Source organism: Tiliqua scincoides, chromosome 5 (genome assembly GCF_035046505.1).
Source record: "Tiliqua scincoides isolate rTilSci1 chromosome 5, rTilSci1.hap2, whole genome shotgun sequence".
NCBI classification, from domain to species: Eukaryota; Metazoa; Chordata; class Lepidosauria; order Squamata; family Scincidae; genus Tiliqua; species Tiliqua scincoides.
Window position 1 is genome coordinate 2,458,348 of NC_089825.1, and position 17,759 is coordinate 2,476,106.

Here is a 17,759-nt window from a genome sequence, read left to right on the forward strand (position 1 = left end):
CTATCCTTCCATGCCTCCTTCACGCAGGAGCCCCACCCAGCTCGCCTCTCTGCCGAAGATGCTTCCAGGAGACTGTCTCGGCTGGACACCTTTTCGCCCAATATTTTTGAAAACCTTGACCAGCTGAAATCCTTCTTTGCTGAAGTAAGGGCACTTCTTTCGGACAAGGGATAATCCAAGACTTCATGTTGCCACCAACCTTTGGCAGGTTGTGGGTGACTTATTTTGGGGAATAGGCAGGAGGGTGGAAATCTTTCTGTACAGAAGGGGGGAATAGTTGTGAAAATTGTCCTCAAACATTCCCTCTGTTTGACCATCGTTGAGGATCTCTGCCAAGCATATCTTTTCATTTTAGAGCATCAGTGAAGGAATCCCACTGGTGCAAGTCGTGGTCCCCAAGAACCAAGCCCATTCCTTCATGACTCAGGGATCTCCTGATATGCTGGCAAGTACCCAACAGTTCCTGATTTCCTTCCAGTAGCTTCTGTTTCTGATCCTTGTGACCTGGAAGTGTGTGGCGAAGTGGTGGGTGGGTGTGCCAGGAAACTTTTGTGCGGTGCTCTGCTTCTCTTTGAACATAAAAGTTGTCTTGCTGGATCAGACCAAGGTGGGTTGATCTAGTAGTCCAGGAAACAGCTTCTCACAGTGACCCAACTAAATGTCCCTAGGAGCCCCACCAGCAGGACACAAAGGTGACAGGATCCCCACCCCTGTCCTCTGACAGCTCATAACGAGAACCTGGAAGTTCAATGTAGCTATTAGGACTTCAGTTCTGTGAATTAATCTCATCTAAAAGTAGCAGCCATCATCACATCTGTTAGCAACAAATGCCATAAATTCTGGGTTGTGTGAAGCAATGCTTGTCCCTTAAGTCGCCCCTCGCGATGCATACCTTCCCAACACATTGGTAGCAAATCTTCATTTGCAAATCTTGCCCTCCCTCTAGGTCACTGTAAGTGCCAACGGCCTGCTGGGCACCCACGATTGGCTGCCCTATGATAAAAACATCTCCAACTATTTCAGCTTCACCAAAGATCCTACCATCTCCAACGCAAAGTGAGTCTGTCTCTCTTCTTCTTGGCATCTTTGCTCTGACCCCAGACTTCTTGTTTGCTCCAACACAGGCCCCACCGCACAGTAGACATCCTTTTTTCTTTCTCTTTCCTGCTAGGACCCAGCGCTACCTGTATGGCCCCTTTGCTCCGGAGGTGGACATATCCTCAAAGACGCTGGCCATTTCCCACGATGGCAAGCTCCTCTTCAGTGGCGGGCACTGGGACAACAGCTTGCGTGTGACGTCGCTGAGTAAAGGGAAGGTCGTGGGACACATCAGTAGGCACATAGGTAGGGGGCAAGAAAGAAATTGGCTACCTAGTGGGCTGTGCACAGAAAAGGACCAGGCCGCTGAAAATTGAGGAATTTGAAAAAGAGATACTGCAAGCTGTGTACAGTGGGGGAGGAGGGTGTCCTGTTAATCTGCGCTGGACAGAATTTGTTTTCTGTTTTTTGTGTCTTGAAAATGTATGTGTTTCGTCTTTGTGGGTGTAGAGAGAGAAGGCTGAAGGTGTCTTCGTGCTGTTTTCTTTTCAATGAAACTGCTACAGATAATAACAATTATGGGGGTCCCTTGCAGCAAAAAGTGGCAGTGTTGTTGCCACCTCTGCGCTGGTACCTTTTGAGCTGACTGGACTGATGGTTCCTCCCCACCCCCCCCACCCCCGTTATAGAGGTCATAAAACCATCAACTGCCCTTCAAGGAGAAGGAGCGAAGAGATTGTTTGTTTGTAAATTTACAACATCAATTAGGCATAACCTCCCCTCCCCCCATACGTACATGCTCACCCCTTTTCCTGTTGTAGTGATTTCCCCAGTGATTAACTTTCAGCAAGTAACTCTGGGAGCCTTGTTGGCTGAAGAATGGGAAAGAAATGCTTTAAATAAACTCTGAACCATGTTTTCAAAAATGCTAATTGAAGCATTTGGATATAGGAATGCAAGGTACCTAATGTGATCAGACTGCAGTTACCTGATCGGATGAATGGCACTCACCTGGCCACTACATCCCACTCATTTGTTCAGACAGGTTTGGCTGCACAGTCAGTAGGTACCGTTCTCAGTAGGAGCCATAAATACCAGGATTCGAGGCTGAGGAGGAGCAAGATTTGTGTTCACAGACCAGCAGTGTTTGTCTCCTAATTGTGCAAGTTTCAGCACATGGGGTTCTGCATGCTTTGAATTTTCTCAGGAGTTGAGAAGGCCTTGGCAGTGCCTGAGATAGCGGAGGGAGAGGCAGGCAGTTGCCCTTGGTGAGAGGTCAGGAGGAGTTTTTATTTTGTCCACATTGGTTGGACAGATACTCACTGCTCACTGAGATTGTAAACCCCACTTCATACTGCAGGCAAGAACCTTTGTGCTTGAATGTTGCTTAATGAACAAAAAAAACCTCCTGCATATAGAAAGCTAGCACGTCAGGTGACTCAAGCCTCATTGTCTAGTTTTCCGTGTGAAGGAGCATTCCGCCAACAGAGAGCCATCTCTGTGGCTGGATGCTGTGGGCTCATAGGAACTTCCCAGTATGAAATTGGTTTCTCTTGGCACTCTGGCAGCACTCTGGGGACTCCCTTAGGGCACGACCCTAACCCCTTATGTCAGTGCTTTCCAGCATTGACATAGCTGTGCCAACGGGATGTGTGCTGAATCCTGCAGTTGGGTGGCACTCACGGAGGCCTCCTCAGAGTAAGGGATTGTTTGTTTCCTTACCTCAGAGCTGCATTGCCCTGATGTCAGTGCTGGAAAGGGGTTAGGATTGCGCCCTTAGTGTGTTTGGACACCAAGTTTGGCACCTTGGTCTAGCACGGTGATTTTCAGCCACTGTGCTGCTGCACATTAGTGTGCCGCAAATGGTTACCAGGTGTGTTGCAGGAGTTTGGGAGGAGACCATTGGGCGATGTGAGCACTCCCCATCCCCCACCAGCAGTGTGTTGTGCCTTGTCAGTTGTCAAAAAACTTTTAGCACCTTCTCAGTGTGCTGTGAGATGAAAAAGGTTGACAGTTGCTGTTCTCGCGTCTCTCCAGTTCTCAGACCTGCTTCTTCTCCTATTGCAGATATTGTCACTTGCCTGGCCTTAGATCTGTGTGGAATCTACCTCATTTCTGGGTCACGGGATACCACCTGTATGGTGTGGCAGGTCCTGCAGCAGGTGAGATGTGGTGGCTCTTCCACTTGCTCTGAGTCAAGAAGGGGGAACCCTCACCTTGCAACTCTTTCAGTTTGGAGATACGTCTGCTGGAGACTTAGAATGCTTCCTATTGTGTTTCCCATGGGGTGCTTGGTGTTCTAATGTGCCGTCGTATTACACTGTTCCCATTGGAAAGGTTGTCAGCCTTTTCTTGCTCATCTTGTGGAGGTGAGTTCACAATTGTTCCAAGTGAGTGTGACTGAGATGCAGCAGATCTTTGCAGACCACCCCCCCCCCCCAGCTTCATGGCTGAGGTGAGGTGGGAGTGGAATCCCAGCATCTGCATCCAGCTGTCTCCTCCTGCCTTGCTCATTCATCTTGCTTCCCTCAAGCTGCTAGCAGGCTGGACTGGGTTTTGGGGTGATGTAATCATTGCTGGCTGCTTTGCAAATGCTCGTGGTAGTCCTGAGACTTTCCCCACAACCTGTGTTCTTTTTCTGTCTAGGGTGGCATCTCCTGTGGCCTGGCCCCCAAGCCTGTTCAGGTTCTCTACGGGCATGATGACGAAGTCACGTGTGTTGCCATCAGCACTGAGCTGGACGTGGTGGTGTCAGGGTCAAAGGTGAGTTGCTGCTGTCTCTGGCTTCTTTGGAGTTAGCTGCTTCCATAGTAAACCCTTTGTCGTCCCCCCCCTTGAATGTGATCTGACTCATTGGACCTCAAGTCCTATTTGAATAATGCTTTGCAGCTACCTTATGGAAGGCCCAATGGTCATAAAGTTCCATAAGTTGACTTTTTCCCATGTCCTCGCCTTCCCCTGCACATGATGCAGGACAAGAGCAGCAATAGGCATCTGGCACAGGTCAGCATTGGCCTTAAAATTCCCCTTGGCTCTCAAGCGGAGCCGTCTTTAGTTCTGGGAAGAATTTCCTCTGGGATGACAGGTGGGCTCTTCTAGCAAGAGGGACCACAATGGAAGGGGTTTTCCCTTTTGTTACTGGATAGGCCCTCTCTGGCTAACAGGATTCTGGCACTGCTGAGCACTACTGAATTTTATTATCTTGACCGTTCTCTTCCTTTTACTGTCTGCTCCTGCGGGTGTCCTTGTTGAGCAGCCATCACTGTGGAAGTGTTCTCTCCTCTCCCTCCCCCAACAGGATGGCACCATCATAGTGCACACCATCCGCCGAGGTCAGTTCATGAAATCGCTCAAGCCCCCCTGTGAGAGCTCCCTGCCCATCACCATCTCCAACCTTGCCATGGGCCAACAGGGGCAGATCATTGTCCAGACAACTGTGGAAGGGAGAGCTTCCCTGAAGGTGGGTCATACAAGGTGTGGGGTGAGAGAGAGGAGAGCACTCTGGGATACACTGTGAGGAATGAGTGATTTGCTGACAGCAGCCAGCATTTCTCTGCAGTCCGGGGGAACTTGAAGACTTGGGAGCTTGGAGTGGGAGTGGGGAAACCAGCTGAGCAGTCTGTGAGGTCCCCACATGAGTCCCCAGCAGTTGCCTGACATGTAGGCAGGCAAAGCTTGAGTTTGGCCCATTGGCAGAAGCCAGAGCAGTGGGGCCAGAGGGTGTCTGATGAGGAGATGGGCTCCCGAATGACTTTGTGTGCAGTTCTAAAGAGTTTGTGAATGTGCTTCACTAACCACTTGCCTCTTACTCACTGAAGGACAAGTTTGCCCTGCACCTCTACTCCGTCAACGGCAAGCACTTATCCTCCATCCCCCTGGATGAGCAAGTCACTTCCTTGTGTGTCACCGAGGACTTTGTGGTGCTGGGGACCATTCAGTGCTCATTGCAGATCAGGGACCTTCTGAGGTAAGTATCTTCCCTCCAGGCCCCTCTCCCCAGTGTTTTCCCTCCTTAATATATGACTGATACAGTCCCACGGTTCTGAGTCCAGCGCACATCACATCCTTTGGGGGAGCCAAACAGCCCTTATTCACATCTTATTTGAATACTTCTGATAAGTTCTCCCTCCTCACACTGTTAGTTCAAATAGACTCCCAGCATCTTAGTGCTTGTGCAGTACTTCTCCTTCAGTCTGCTTTTCAGTGTCCCGCCGCAAGACTAACACGCATAACACACACGTGCCTTTTCCACGCCCCTTGATGATGGGGTCCATATTTCTACTCCTCCAGGACTTCAGTGCTGTTCTTGCCCCTTGCTCTCATTTCAGCCTTCAAGCAGTTGTTGCCCCTCTGGCCATGAAGGTCCCCATCCACAGCGTCTCTGTGACCAAGGAGAAAAGTCACATCTTAGTGGGCCTGATGGACGGGAAATTGATCGTGGTTGGAGCAGGGCAGCCCTCTGAGGTGAGTGGTGGGCGTTTTCTGCTTTTCTTTGCTTGGCGTTCTTGGCGCTCAGTTTGGGTCCTGCAGAAGCACTGCAAGCTGGCATAAAGGGTGAAAGACTGAAAAGTACTTCTAGCCACAGCAATGCAGTTTTGTCTTTGACCAAGCAGATAGAAATGTGGTTGGTGGGATGTGATGGTGGGGCAAAATCCCCATGGATAAGAGGAGGAGAAAACGGTTTTATTTTTTTGTGAATTGCAACATTTTGCGAAGTTGGAAGTGTAGAAAGTGGTGTTGTTTTTATTCAAAGTCTACATTGTAATATAATAACTTTAAAAGTGCACTAAGTACACCTACTTAGTACATTTTTGAAGTTATATGTATATATAATTGTGTCAGCAGATGAAGCCAGAGATTACCCGTGCATCCACTCCCATTCAATAATAAATAAGAACCAAAGGCTGTGTTCTTGCACCAACCTTGTTTGGGATTTTCTTCGCTGTCCTGCTGAAGCAGGCCTTTGGAACTGCAACAGAAGGCATCTATCTCCGGACCAGATCAGACGGAAAGCTCTTCAACCTCTCCAGACTGAGAGCAAAATCCAAAGTCCAGCTGAAATGTCTGCGTGACTTCCTCTTTGCCGACGATGCAGCTGTCACTACCCACTCTGCCAAAGATCTCCAGCAGCTCATGGATCGTTTTAGCAAGGCCTGCCAAGATTTTGGACTGACAATCAGCCTGAAGAAAACACAGGTCATGGTTCAGGATGTGGACTCACCTCCCTGCATTACAATCTCTGAGCATGAACTGGAGGTTGTCCATGACTTTGTGTACCTTGGCTCAACGATCTCCGACACTCATTCTCTCGATGCCGAGCTAAACAGGCGCATCGGTAAAGCAGCTACCACGTTTTCCAGACTCACAAAGAGAGTCTGGTCCAACAAGAAGCTGACGGAACATACCAAGATCCAGGTCTACAGAGCTTGCGTCCTGAGTACACTTCTGTACTGCAGCGAGTCATGGACTCTTCGCCCACAACAGGAGAGGAAACTGAGCACTTTCCACATGCGCTGCCTCCGACGCATCCTCGGCATCACCTGGCAGGACAAAGTTCCAAACAACACAGTCCTGGAACGTGCTGGAATCCCTAGCATGTATTCACTGCTGAAACAGAGACGCCTGCGTTGGCTTGGTCATGTCGTGAGAATGGATGATGGCCGGATCCCAAAGGATCTCCTCTATGGAGAACTCGTGCAAGGAAAGTGCCCTACAGGTAGACCACAGCTGCGATACAAGGACATCTGCAAGAGGGATCTGAAGGCCTTAGGGATGGACCTCAACAAGTGGGAAACCCTGGCCTCTGAGCGGCCCGCTTGGAGGCAGGCTGTGCAGCATGGCCTTTCCCAGTTTGAAGAGACACTTTGCCAACAGTCTGAGGCTAAGAGGCAAAGAAGGAAGGCCCATAGCCAGGGAGACAGACCAGGGACAGACTGCACTTGCTCCTGGTGTGGAAGGGATTGTCACTCCCGGATTGGCCTTTTCAGCCACACTAGACGCTGTGCCAGAACCACCTTTCAGAGCGCGATACCATAGTCTTTCGAGACTGAAGGTTGCCAATACAAGAACCAAATAAAATGGTTTTATTTTTTTTGCAGATTTTGGGTTCTTGTGTGTGTTGACAAAAATGAGACGTGCAGAAAGCGGCGTTATGTGTTTTTATTTCATTATCACCATTTTCTCCCACCAATACCTGTGATTTATTAGAAAGGGATTGAGAAAAAGACTGCCCTTATCATAATGTCCATTATACAGATGTCAGGTGCCTGCATTTAAATACTATCTATAGTTCTGGTTGCTACATTTCAAAAAGGACCAACAAAAAATGCAGAAAAGGGCAGCTGGATGATCAAGGACTTGAAGCACCTTTCTGAAGAGGAAAGACCAGCACATCTGAGGAAAAGATCACCTCAGAGGGCTGCCCTGCTCCAACCACGATCAATTTCCCATCCATCAGGCCCACTAAGATGTGACTTTTCTCCTTGGTCACAGAGACGCTGTGGATGGGGACCTTCATGGCCAGAGGGGCAACAACTGCTTGAAGGCTGAAATGAGAGCAAGGAGCAAAGAGCACATCTGTCGTTTTGAAAAATGACAGCTAAGGGTGTGATGTGATGCGGATCTCTATAGTTAGGCCTGGTGCAGAGAGACAAGACAGCTCCTTCTCCCATAACTAGAACCCAAAGTCATCCCATGAAACTAATTGGCACAAGATCTGGTGTGCTCCCTGGGGCATTTGGTGGGTCGCTGTGATATACAGGAAGCTGAACTAGATGGGCCTATGGCCTGATCCAGTGGGGCTGGTCTTGTGTTCTTAAGATCCAGGGCAAGCAAAAGAGAGGGCTTCACATAGTTTGACTTAGGTGTTGCTACAAGATGTGATGATTGTGACAAGGTTGGGGGTTTTATAAGGGGATCGCCAAAATTTATGGAGTAGGGGAGATTGGCCAATGACTCCTGACTGTAATAGCTAAATAGAGGTGGGATGTCACTGAACGCCAGTGACTGGGGAAGGATCTTGTACAAGCTGTACTTGTGGGCTTCCTGTTTGGGGCATCTGCTTGGCCACAGTGGGAAGCAGGAAGTGGGATCAGATGGGCCCCCTTTGGCTTGGGCAACGCTGCTGCTCTTCTGTTTACCAGTAATTTTTCCACTGCTCTACCTGGGATGTGAGAGGGCTTTTTGGCCCAGCTGTTTTGGATGTTTGTGGTGGTAATGCTCTGGATCACCTGGGATCCCTTGAGAATCCCAGCTGGAATTACACCCAGTCATCCTAGTTTGGGGTCGAGACCCTCCGTCCATCAGACAGCATACCTTTAAGCAAACCCCACAGAGGCAACCCATTCACACAGTTCTGCAGATCAGTGTCTAAGGCTGCTGCTCTCCCCTTGACTATCTTGTCTTTCTCCAGGTAAGGACAGGGCAGTTCCACAGGCGGTTGTGGCGCTCAACACGGCGCATCTCCCAAGTGTCATCAGGCGAGACGGAATACAACCCGACGGAGTCCAAATGACTGGCTTGAGTCATCTAACCGTCCTGTTGCCTTGTGTCCTCTGTGGCGCACACACAGCTGCAACATTCATCCAGCCTTTCCTGCAGGGGGAGTTCTGAGCTGCTCCCCTGCTAGAGGCCCTGCTGCTAATGGTCTCTTTGTGCTGTCCCTGGCGTGTGGCAGTCTGCAGAGTTCGCACATGGAACCTGCCTTGAGAAACTCCTTTGCAAGCCAGAGGTTAATACGCATCTAGAATAACCCTCTGAGTGTGGGTGTGCACAGGACAATCTCGAGGGGATTTCTAGAGTCCATCCAGCTGTTCCCCATTTCCTGATTCTTGTTGTTTGATTCCTGTGGAGCTTGAAGTGGCAAATGTTTGTATTAATCTTACACTGGAAAGGGAGGACTGTTTGAAGTGGAGGGGAGAGCATGTACATTTGCCACCTCCTGCTGTTCGGCAGGGACAAAAAAATGCAATAGACAGACCAGCCTCAAAACTGCAGCCTGGTCTTTTTCTGGTGGCCTTAAGCAGACCCTTTCTTGCACTACACAGAACCCTTGCACCAAAACCAAGGACTGCTGCTTCTGTTTGCCCAGGCGGGAGGTCAGTCTGCTCTCTCTGCAAGAAAGCTTTAACGGTAGACAGAAAGATTGCTCAGAGGAGCCTGTTCTCAAGTTGGTTGCAAGGGGGCGCTCTCCACTCGGCAGAAAGCTTGGGCAAGGCAGCAAAGCCTGCAAGCATTAAGCCAGAGACTGATGGCAAACCACCAAAGCCACACTGTTGCTTAAGGAAGAGAGAGGCGATTCATTCTGTGGATTGGGTTTCTTAGCACTGGTGGCCCCAAGGAGGGGGTCTGCTGCTTGTTGGGGTGGAATGTCTGTGGACCTGGTGCACCTCTGGATAGCAGGCTGGGGTATGGGCTCCACAGGTGGTTTCACCAGCAATAAAACCCTGCTGCTCATCCTCAGCCTTGTGTCTTCACCCAGCCTTAGCTGGCTTTTATTTCCTCCAGCCAGGTAGCTGTGACTTGTCTGTCCTTTGCATAACAGGGGAGGCCTGTGTAAAATCTTGTGCTCCATGGAGGGGAAGGTAGCCTTTCCTTGCAAAATGTTGTTCAGAATGGAGTACCCTTGGAAGGCGAATCCGCCTTTTGGCCTGCCAGTCTCACTACCTTGCACCGTGACCTCCAGATTAGTCCAGTGGTCCCTCCTTGAAGAGAGTTCTTGCGCTGCCTACCCAGCCATGAGCCTTAAACATCTGGGTGGCAGCTGGCTGAGCTGCTTGTATCTGAGACCTGAGGAGTGTCTGGCTTGGGCTGTTGGTGATATTGCAAAGAAGGACCTCAGTGACACCTGTCAGTTTCTAGGGCAGAGACAGGTCGTTATCTGTGTAGTTCTCCTCTGATAACCAGAACTATCCAGGGTCTACAAGTGAAATGAAATAGAGATGCCAGAGGAGACTTCGTTGGTCCACAGCAGGAAACATTTTTATACCAGGTTTGGTGGAAAATGTTTCCTATTCCCTTCCTCTTGCAGCCCTACATGGTTTTCTCCAGCCTGCCCTGAAAATAAGGTTCTGCTTCAGTTCCTTATGTTGTTGAAGTCTTGCCATGATGTGGGTGTGAATGAAGGCTAAAGTCAATATTGGTGGAATAGAACAAGGGTTGGTTTGGCACTGAACCCTGGAGTCTGTCTGGTTGTGCTGAGATGCTACATGCAACCTATAGCAAGCACTCCTTGGATTCCGTTGGTTTGAGAAACCAGTTGAAGTTGCACAAGGCTAGAGAAATCACTCCCCATAGTCTTCTTCCAACCCTTTCGGGCATTCACATCCGTGTGTTCATCCATCACTTGGACAGAGAAGACTGGACTCTCTCTAGGTTTCATGTCAATCCTCGACCAGGAGTGGCCCATTCATGAAGCTAGGTGACATAGGGAGAACAGGAGGGTGATAGATTTGGGGTGCCCTTCACAGAGTCTGCTGCTGCCACTGCCTCCCCCCAGTCTGCCACAGATGTGATCTGCACTGTTCCACTTTCCACCTGCTAAAGCCAAGCAGGAAGTGCATCATCTGCTTCTCTACCTGGCACCTGGAGTGGCTTCTTCAAACAGCTGTGGAGAACTTCCAGTTTGATTGACAGGGACCGCGTGAACAAAGGCGCTCCTTATTTGCACAGTCCCTGTAAATCAAACCAGAAGTCCTGCTCTGATGTGTTTTGAAGGAACCAAACCAGGAGTTGAGGCAAGGAGCACTCTGTGTGCAGAAGTGGCAGTGGCTGACCCGAGGCAGCAGGGGGCAGTGTTCTGGGTTGTACAATCCCTGCCCTCCACATGCCACCTTCAGTCAGCCATCCCTTGTACCCTTCCCCAAAAGGACAACTTCATATCCTTCTATCACATGAATCGCCAGTGATCAAAATTGAGCTTGAGTTGGGAAGACACGGGATGGTTTGATAGCTGCCCATTGGGTCTTAAGACTTAGTTCTTTGGCACAGGGGAGAACAGGACTGCAGAAGTCTGAAGAGAAACTCATGCTGTGGCTTCGAACAGTTTCCCTGCATTCTTCCATGCAGCAGAAACTCCTGTTATTCTCCCCACAACATAAGGATTGCAATTCCTCCCAGCTCCACATTTGCAGTTCTTGAACCTGTTGGAGGCTTCTGTGGGTGACCCTGGAAAGCCCTCTTTCCCTTGAGCACTTATAGTTTCACTGGTGACTCTTGGTTGCTCCCAAGCCCTGTGCTTCTCTGTTGCCTCTGTCTGTTACAATGTGGGTCAGGAGGGGGGAAAACAGCACTGCTGTTGGGGATGGTTTGTTGCTTATGAAGCTGGTTCAGGGACATTTAGCACTTTGCAGGCTTTGTTGTCTGTCACTTATTTGCTAATGCCATGGCGGGTGGGATAAGAGGACAGCCTGTGCTTCCATTTTTTTCAGACCATTCAGTCTGATGGCTTTAAAATCTACTGAAATGTAAAAGGGGCATCAGCTGTTCTGGAACTCTGGCTGTTTCATAGATTCTTTCCAGCAGAGTTCAAAAAGGAAAAGGTGACACTGGGCTGCATGACCACCTCACAAGAAGAAGCGTGTGCTGGTGGTGGGACTGAGGACAAAGCACTGTGACTCTTGACATGATATGAAGGAAGATGGTTGGGACTTAACTGTTGACTACTAAAGGGCTTTTAATTGCATAGAGGATCCCTTGATTTGCAAACTTTTCCCTCCCTTTGATGACCCACCAACTCGCCTTCTTTCAAGTGAGTGCCAGGCTCAGTGGAGGATGGCTTGGGATCATAACATATGGACACTTGCATTGGTCCATCCTTTTTATAAGGAGAAGATCCAGGCTCTTAAAGCAATGCCCCTGCGCCCCTCTTCTCTGCCCCCTGCACCTCTCCTGAAAATAATCATTCCTAGGGGAACACCAAGTGCAATATTTGCATTTTGCATAAAAATCTGTTCTTTTCTGCCTGTCCTGCTGTATCACTGTTTTCTGTGTACATAAGTATATATAATATATAAATCAGGTTTTGTAATTTTATGGATAATGTCAATCCAATGTTTTCTACTTTTTTGTACTTAATGAAGAAAAGAGTTGCTCTGAGTTTAAGATTCCTTCTGGCGTTGAGAGGGCATAGATCCAAATCTCGGTGTGGATTTGTCCTTGGTTCAGAGTGAGCATCCAAGAGGAGGGGGCTACTGTCCTCTTTCCTTGCTGCAAATGCCTTCCTGAAATGGCTGCTTGGTGGCTGAATGTCCAACAGATCTCTTTTTCTCCTTGTCTTGCTTTGCTCCTGATGTATCTGGATTTATGGCAATGACAAAGGGAAATGGGGGGGGGGAGAGAGAGAGAGAGAGGCTGCAACTCTGTGCTGATACTTCTGAGACAACATTGGAGTGGTCCTTTGGGTTTCCTGGTGAACCAGATTGGCTGTCAAGATTGGAAGGTTGAGGTCACACCTCAGGTGACACTTCCCAGAGAGACTGGATTGCTGTGGAGGGTCAGACTATAGAAGTGATTCAGAAGCTCTGATCTTTTTCATACTCAAATCAGCTACTGCAGGGGTGGGGACACAATTTGGACTGGGAACATGGAGCTGGCAGAGTAGGGATTTAACCTTTTGCCCCTATGCTGATAAATTTACTCTTCCTCCCCCAGGTGCTCTAACTGAAAGGGAAAATTTGCCAATTGGTACTCATAAGTATTCCCTTCTGTGACTTAATAGCAGGTCTGATCTGGACTGGGGCCACAGTGCCAGATAACGTTGCTAGATCTCTCTCCTCTTCCTCCTCCAGTGCCTTTTTCCAGAGCACTCCCCCTGTCTTAGCTGCCTGTGGAGAGAGAAAAAGTCACTGGGTGCTTCAAACAGAACTTACACATCTAGTTTGTCCTACGACCACATCTTCACACTCCTAATTGAAGTGCAGGAATAATGAGAGAGATCTGCAAAGGTTTGCAGGGTGGGGAGAAGACAAAATTAAGTGGTGAGCCATTGCTAGTATCTGTTCATGGGGCTTTGTGTTTTCTGTTGGGACACTGAGGTCTACAGGAAAGATCTCACACATGAGATGAGTTTAGGATTTCAGAAAGAGGGAACCTTTCTGCAGTCTTGACAGGTGCATGTTCCATTCACCTGAATGATCCCATTCATAGAATTGCACAGAACACCCCTCAAAGGACTAGTGAATGGAACTTTTTTGGGTTTGGGGGGGGGTATTAATAAGCTTTGGTTCCTTTTTCTATGCCTGCATGCAGTCATTTTTTTTCTGGTGTTCAATGAAATCTGGCATCTATGGGGGCCATATAGCATATTGCAGCCATATGGAGGGGGAGGGCTTGGATGCTTTAAGGAACAGTACATACCTTAATTTAACCTCCTGGAGTCTGAGGTTGTTCCCAACATCTGGATTTAAGTCCCACTTTCCCTTCAGAACTTAATTAGAGATTACACAAAGACAGACCAAAGTTCTGATGTTGAGGGAAAACCTGGATCAATTTCCATTTCCAAATTGGTAGCTTAATGTGGCCACAAGTGGTTATTGATGGGCTTCTATCGCTGGCTTTGCTCCTTGTTGGTGTGCAAGGCTAGTTTGCACTCAGAGGTTCACAGGACTTGCTCTCTATAGCGCTGAGAATTCCCCCCCCCCCCAGCAACAGATGCAGAAGCTTGGAAGAACAGGACAAATCCACCCCAGATTATCTCCTCTCTGGAAAGCAAATGTGATGCAGGGGGTTGAGTCTGTCCACAGCTCTACTTTCCCAAAAGGAAATAAATAAAGCACAATCTGAACTCTTCAGTTGGGGAAAGGAGCTTATGCCTTAAACTTGAAAATGACTGCTTGCCTTCAACTGTGCTGGCTTTACCCCAAGACTTGATGGTATCTGTTTGTGTGACTTTAAATAAACCTTCAGAATGGAATTGGCCTCCTGCGTAGTCCTTGCCTGGCTCTCACAGTTCTGCCACTTTCTGAATTAAAGGTGATCCAGCAGGAAGTCCTCATGCACAGGCCCTCACCGAGGGGAATGATAATGGCACAAGAGCGCAGCATGGACAGCTCAGTGGGTCCCGTGCATAAGCATTGCTTGCCAATGTGCCTTCTACTTATGGATGATGGGGGGGGGGGGAATATCCAGCTACTTTGTCCACACTGGATTACATGTTACATAGCTGGAGCCAGTATGGAACTTTTGAGATTCCAGTTCTGCTTTTGCTCCACATCATTTCCAAATTCCCAGGGGTCTACTAAGGTCAGATGTGCTGCTTCTGAAGCCAGCAGCCACCAGCAGTAGTGTAGCTAGAGCGGGTGCAAAGCACTTACAGGGCACTTCACCGTGGTGTGCAAGTGGCCCCTCCCCTTTGGAGCCATTCCAGATGCTAGAGCAGTGTTTCTAAACAAGTGGTATGGGTAAGAACATAAGAACATAAGACAAGACAAAGGCAGGGTAGGAGAAGAAATTGGGAAAGGTAGGGTGATGGGATGTGATAGACGGTTTGGCACAATGAGAGGATGCGGGGACAAAGGAGCGAATAAGCAGCCCATCCTGGGGCATTCCGTGTATAAATGCTTTTATGCGAATGCCCGAAGTCTACGAGCAAAGGTGGGAGAACTGGAATGTCTGGTGACAAGGGAAAATATTGACATAGTGGGCATAACGGAAACCTGGTGGAATGCGGAGAATCAGTGGGATACCGCAATCCCGGGCTATAAACTCTACAGGAGGGACAGGCAGGGGCGTGTTGGAGGTGGGGTGGCCCTTTATGTTAAGGAAGGGATAGAATCCAGCAAAGTAGAGATTGAAGGTGGGTCCGACTCCACCGTAGAATCTCTGTGGGTTAAATTACCAGGCTTGTGCAGCGATGTAATACTGGGGGCGTGCTATCGTCCTCCAGACCAGAAATCTGATGGGGACCTTGAAATGAGGAAACAGATCAGGGAGGTGACAAGGAGGGACAGGGTTGTAATCATGGGGGATTTCAATTATCCTCATATTGACTGGGCCAATTTGTGTTCTGGTCACGATAAGGAAACCGGATTTCTTGACGTGCTAAATGACTGTGGCTTGGATCAGCTAGTCACGGAGCCCACCAGAGGACAGGTGACTCTGGATTTAATTTTGTGCGGTACGCAGGACCTGGTTAGAGATGTAAACGTTACTGAGCCATTGGGGAACAGTGATCATGCTGCGATCCGTTTTGACGTGCACGTTGGGGGAAGAATACCAGGCAAATCTCTAACAAAAACCCTTGACTTCCGACGGGCGGACTTCCCTCAAATGAGGAGGCTGGTTAGAAGGAGGTTGAAAGGGAGGGTAAAAAGAGTCCAGTCTCTCCAGAGTGCATGGAGGCTGCTTAAAACAACAGTAATAGAGGCCCAGCAGAGGTGTATACCGCAAAGAAAGAAGGGTTCCACTAAATCCAGGAGAGTGCCCGCATGGCTAACCAGCCAAGTTAGAGAGGCTGTGAAGGGCAAGGAAGCTTCCTTCCGTAAATGGAAGTCTTGCCCTAATGAAGAGAATAAAAAGGAACATAAACTGTGGCAAAAGAAATGTAAGAAGGTGATAGGGGAGGCCAAGCGAGACTATGAGGAACGCATGGCCAGCAACATTAAGGGGAATAATAAAAGCTTCTTCAAATATGTTAGAAGCAGGAAACCCGCCAGAGAAGCGGTTGGCCCTCTGGATGGTGAGGGAGGGAAAGGGGAGATAAAAGGAGACTTAGAGATGGCAGAGAAATTAAATGAGTTCTTTGCATCTGTCTTCACGGCAGAAGACCTCGGGCAGATACCGCTGCCCGAACGGCCCCTCCTGACCGAGGAGTTAAGTCAGATAGAGGTTAAAAGAGAAGATGTTTCAGACCTCATTGATAAATTAAAGATCAATAAGTCACCGGGCCCTGATGGCATACACCCAAGGGTTATTAAGGAATTGAAGAATGAAGTTGCAGATCTCTTGACTAAGGTATGCAACTTGTCCCTCAAAACGGCCATAGTGCCAGAAGATTGGAGGATAGCAAATGTCACGCCTATTTTTAAAAAGGGAAAGAGGGGGGACCCGGGAAACTATAGGCCGGTCAGCCTAACATCCATACCGGGTAAGATGGTGGAATGCCTCATCAAAGATAGGATCTCAAAACACATAGACGAACAGGCCTTGCTGAGGGAGAGTCAGCATGGCTTCTGTAAGGGTAAGTCTTGCCTCACGAACCTTATAGAATTCTTTGAAAAGGTCAACAGGCATGTGGATGCGGGAGAACCCGTGGACATTATATATCTGGACTTTCAGAAGGCGTTTGACACGGTCCCTCACCAAAGACTACTGAAAAAACTCCACAGTCAGGGAATTAGAGGACAGGTCCTCTCGTGGATTGAGAACTGGTTGGAGGCCAGGAAGCAGAGAGTGGGTGTCAATGGGCAATTTTCACAATGGAGAGAGGTGAAAAGCGGTGTGCCCCAAGGATCTGTCCTGGGACCGGTGCTTTTCAACCTCTTCATAAATGACCTGGAGACAGGGTTGAGCAGTGAAGTGGCTAAGTTTGCAGATGACACCAAACTTTTCCGAGTGGTAAAGACCAGAAGTGATTGTGAGGAGCTCCAGAAGGATCTCTCCAGACTGGCAGAATGGGCAGCAAAATGGCAGATGCGCTTCAATGTCAGTAAGTGTAAAGTCATGCACATTGGGGCAAAAAATCAAAACTTTAGATATAGGCTGATGGGTTCTGAGCTGTCTGTGACAGATCAGGAGAGAGATCTTGGGGTGGTGGTGGACAGGTCGATGAAAGTGTCGACCCAATGTGCGGCGGCAGTGAAGAAGGCCAATTCTATGCTTGGGATCATTAGGAAGGGTATTGAGAACAAAACGGTTAGTATTATAATGCCGTTGTACAAATCGATGGTAAGGCCACACCTGGAGTATTGTGTCCAGTTCTGGTCGCCGCATCTCAAAAAAGACATAGTGGAAATGGAAAAGGTGCAAAATAGAGCGACTAAGATGATTACGGGGCTGGGGCACCTTCCTTATGAGGAAAGGCTACGGCGTTTGGGCCTCTTCAGCCTAGAAAAGAGACGCTTGAGGGGGGACATGATTGAGACATACAAAATTATGCAGGGGATGGACAGAGTGGATAGGGAGATGCTCTTTACACTCTCACATAATACCAGAACCAGGGGACATCCACTAAAATTGAGTGTTGGGCGGGTTAGGACAGACAAAAGAAAATATTTCTTTACTCAGCGCGTGGTCGGTCTGTGGAACTCCTTGCCACAGGATGTGGTGCTGGCGTCTAGCCTAGACGCCTTTAAAAGGGGATTGGACGAGTTTCTGGAGGAAAAATCCATTATGGGGTACAAGCCATGATGTGTATGCGCAACCTCCTGATTTTAGGAATGGGTTAAGTCAGAATGCCAGATGTAGGGGAGGGCACCAGGATGAGGTCTCTTGTTATCTGGTGTGCTCCCTGGGGCATTTGGTGGGCCGCTGTGAGTTACAGGAAGCTGGACTAGATGGGCCTATGGCCTGATCCAGTGGGGCTGTTCTTATGTTCTTATGTTCTTATAAAACATTGATATGTGCAGAACTTGGGCTCAGTTGACTGCTGTAACTTGGCCTGGTAGGGTCGTAGCTGTGCCTTTCATGAGCCAATAGACAGCCTGTCAGTCTGAGCCAATAGTTACAAAGTTTCGTCCGAGCCAATGGGCTCACTGTTGAGGAAAGTGAACTGCATATGACCATGT

The 17,759-nt window shown here is 48.7% G+C and overlaps 1 protein-coding gene across 1 annotated transcript in view; it reads left to right on the top strand.

The window, feature by feature from the left end:
- NBEAL2 (neurobeachin like 2) overlaps positions 1-13,941 on the top strand; it is a 158,704-nt gene extending 144,763 nt beyond the window's left edge. The window contains exons 46-55 of the mRNA XM_066631445.1: positions 28-144; positions 356-445; positions 947-1,056; positions 1,172-1,344; positions 3,106-3,200; positions 3,685-3,801; positions 4,337-4,498; positions 4,857-5,005; positions 5,367-5,502; positions 8,450-13,941. Of these exons, the coding sequence (XP_066487542.1) occupies positions 28-144; positions 356-445; positions 947-1,056; positions 1,172-1,344; positions 3,106-3,200; positions 3,685-3,801; positions 4,337-4,498; positions 4,857-5,005; positions 5,367-5,502; positions 8,450-8,551 (1,251 nt within the window). The 3' untranslated portion in view covers positions 8,552-13,941. The remainder of the gene's footprint in view (positions 1-27; positions 145-355; positions 446-946; positions 1,057-1,171; positions 1,345-3,105; positions 3,201-3,684; positions 3,802-4,336; positions 4,499-4,856; positions 5,006-5,366; positions 5,503-8,449) is intronic.
- Positions 13,942-17,759: the final 3,818 nt, after the last annotated feature.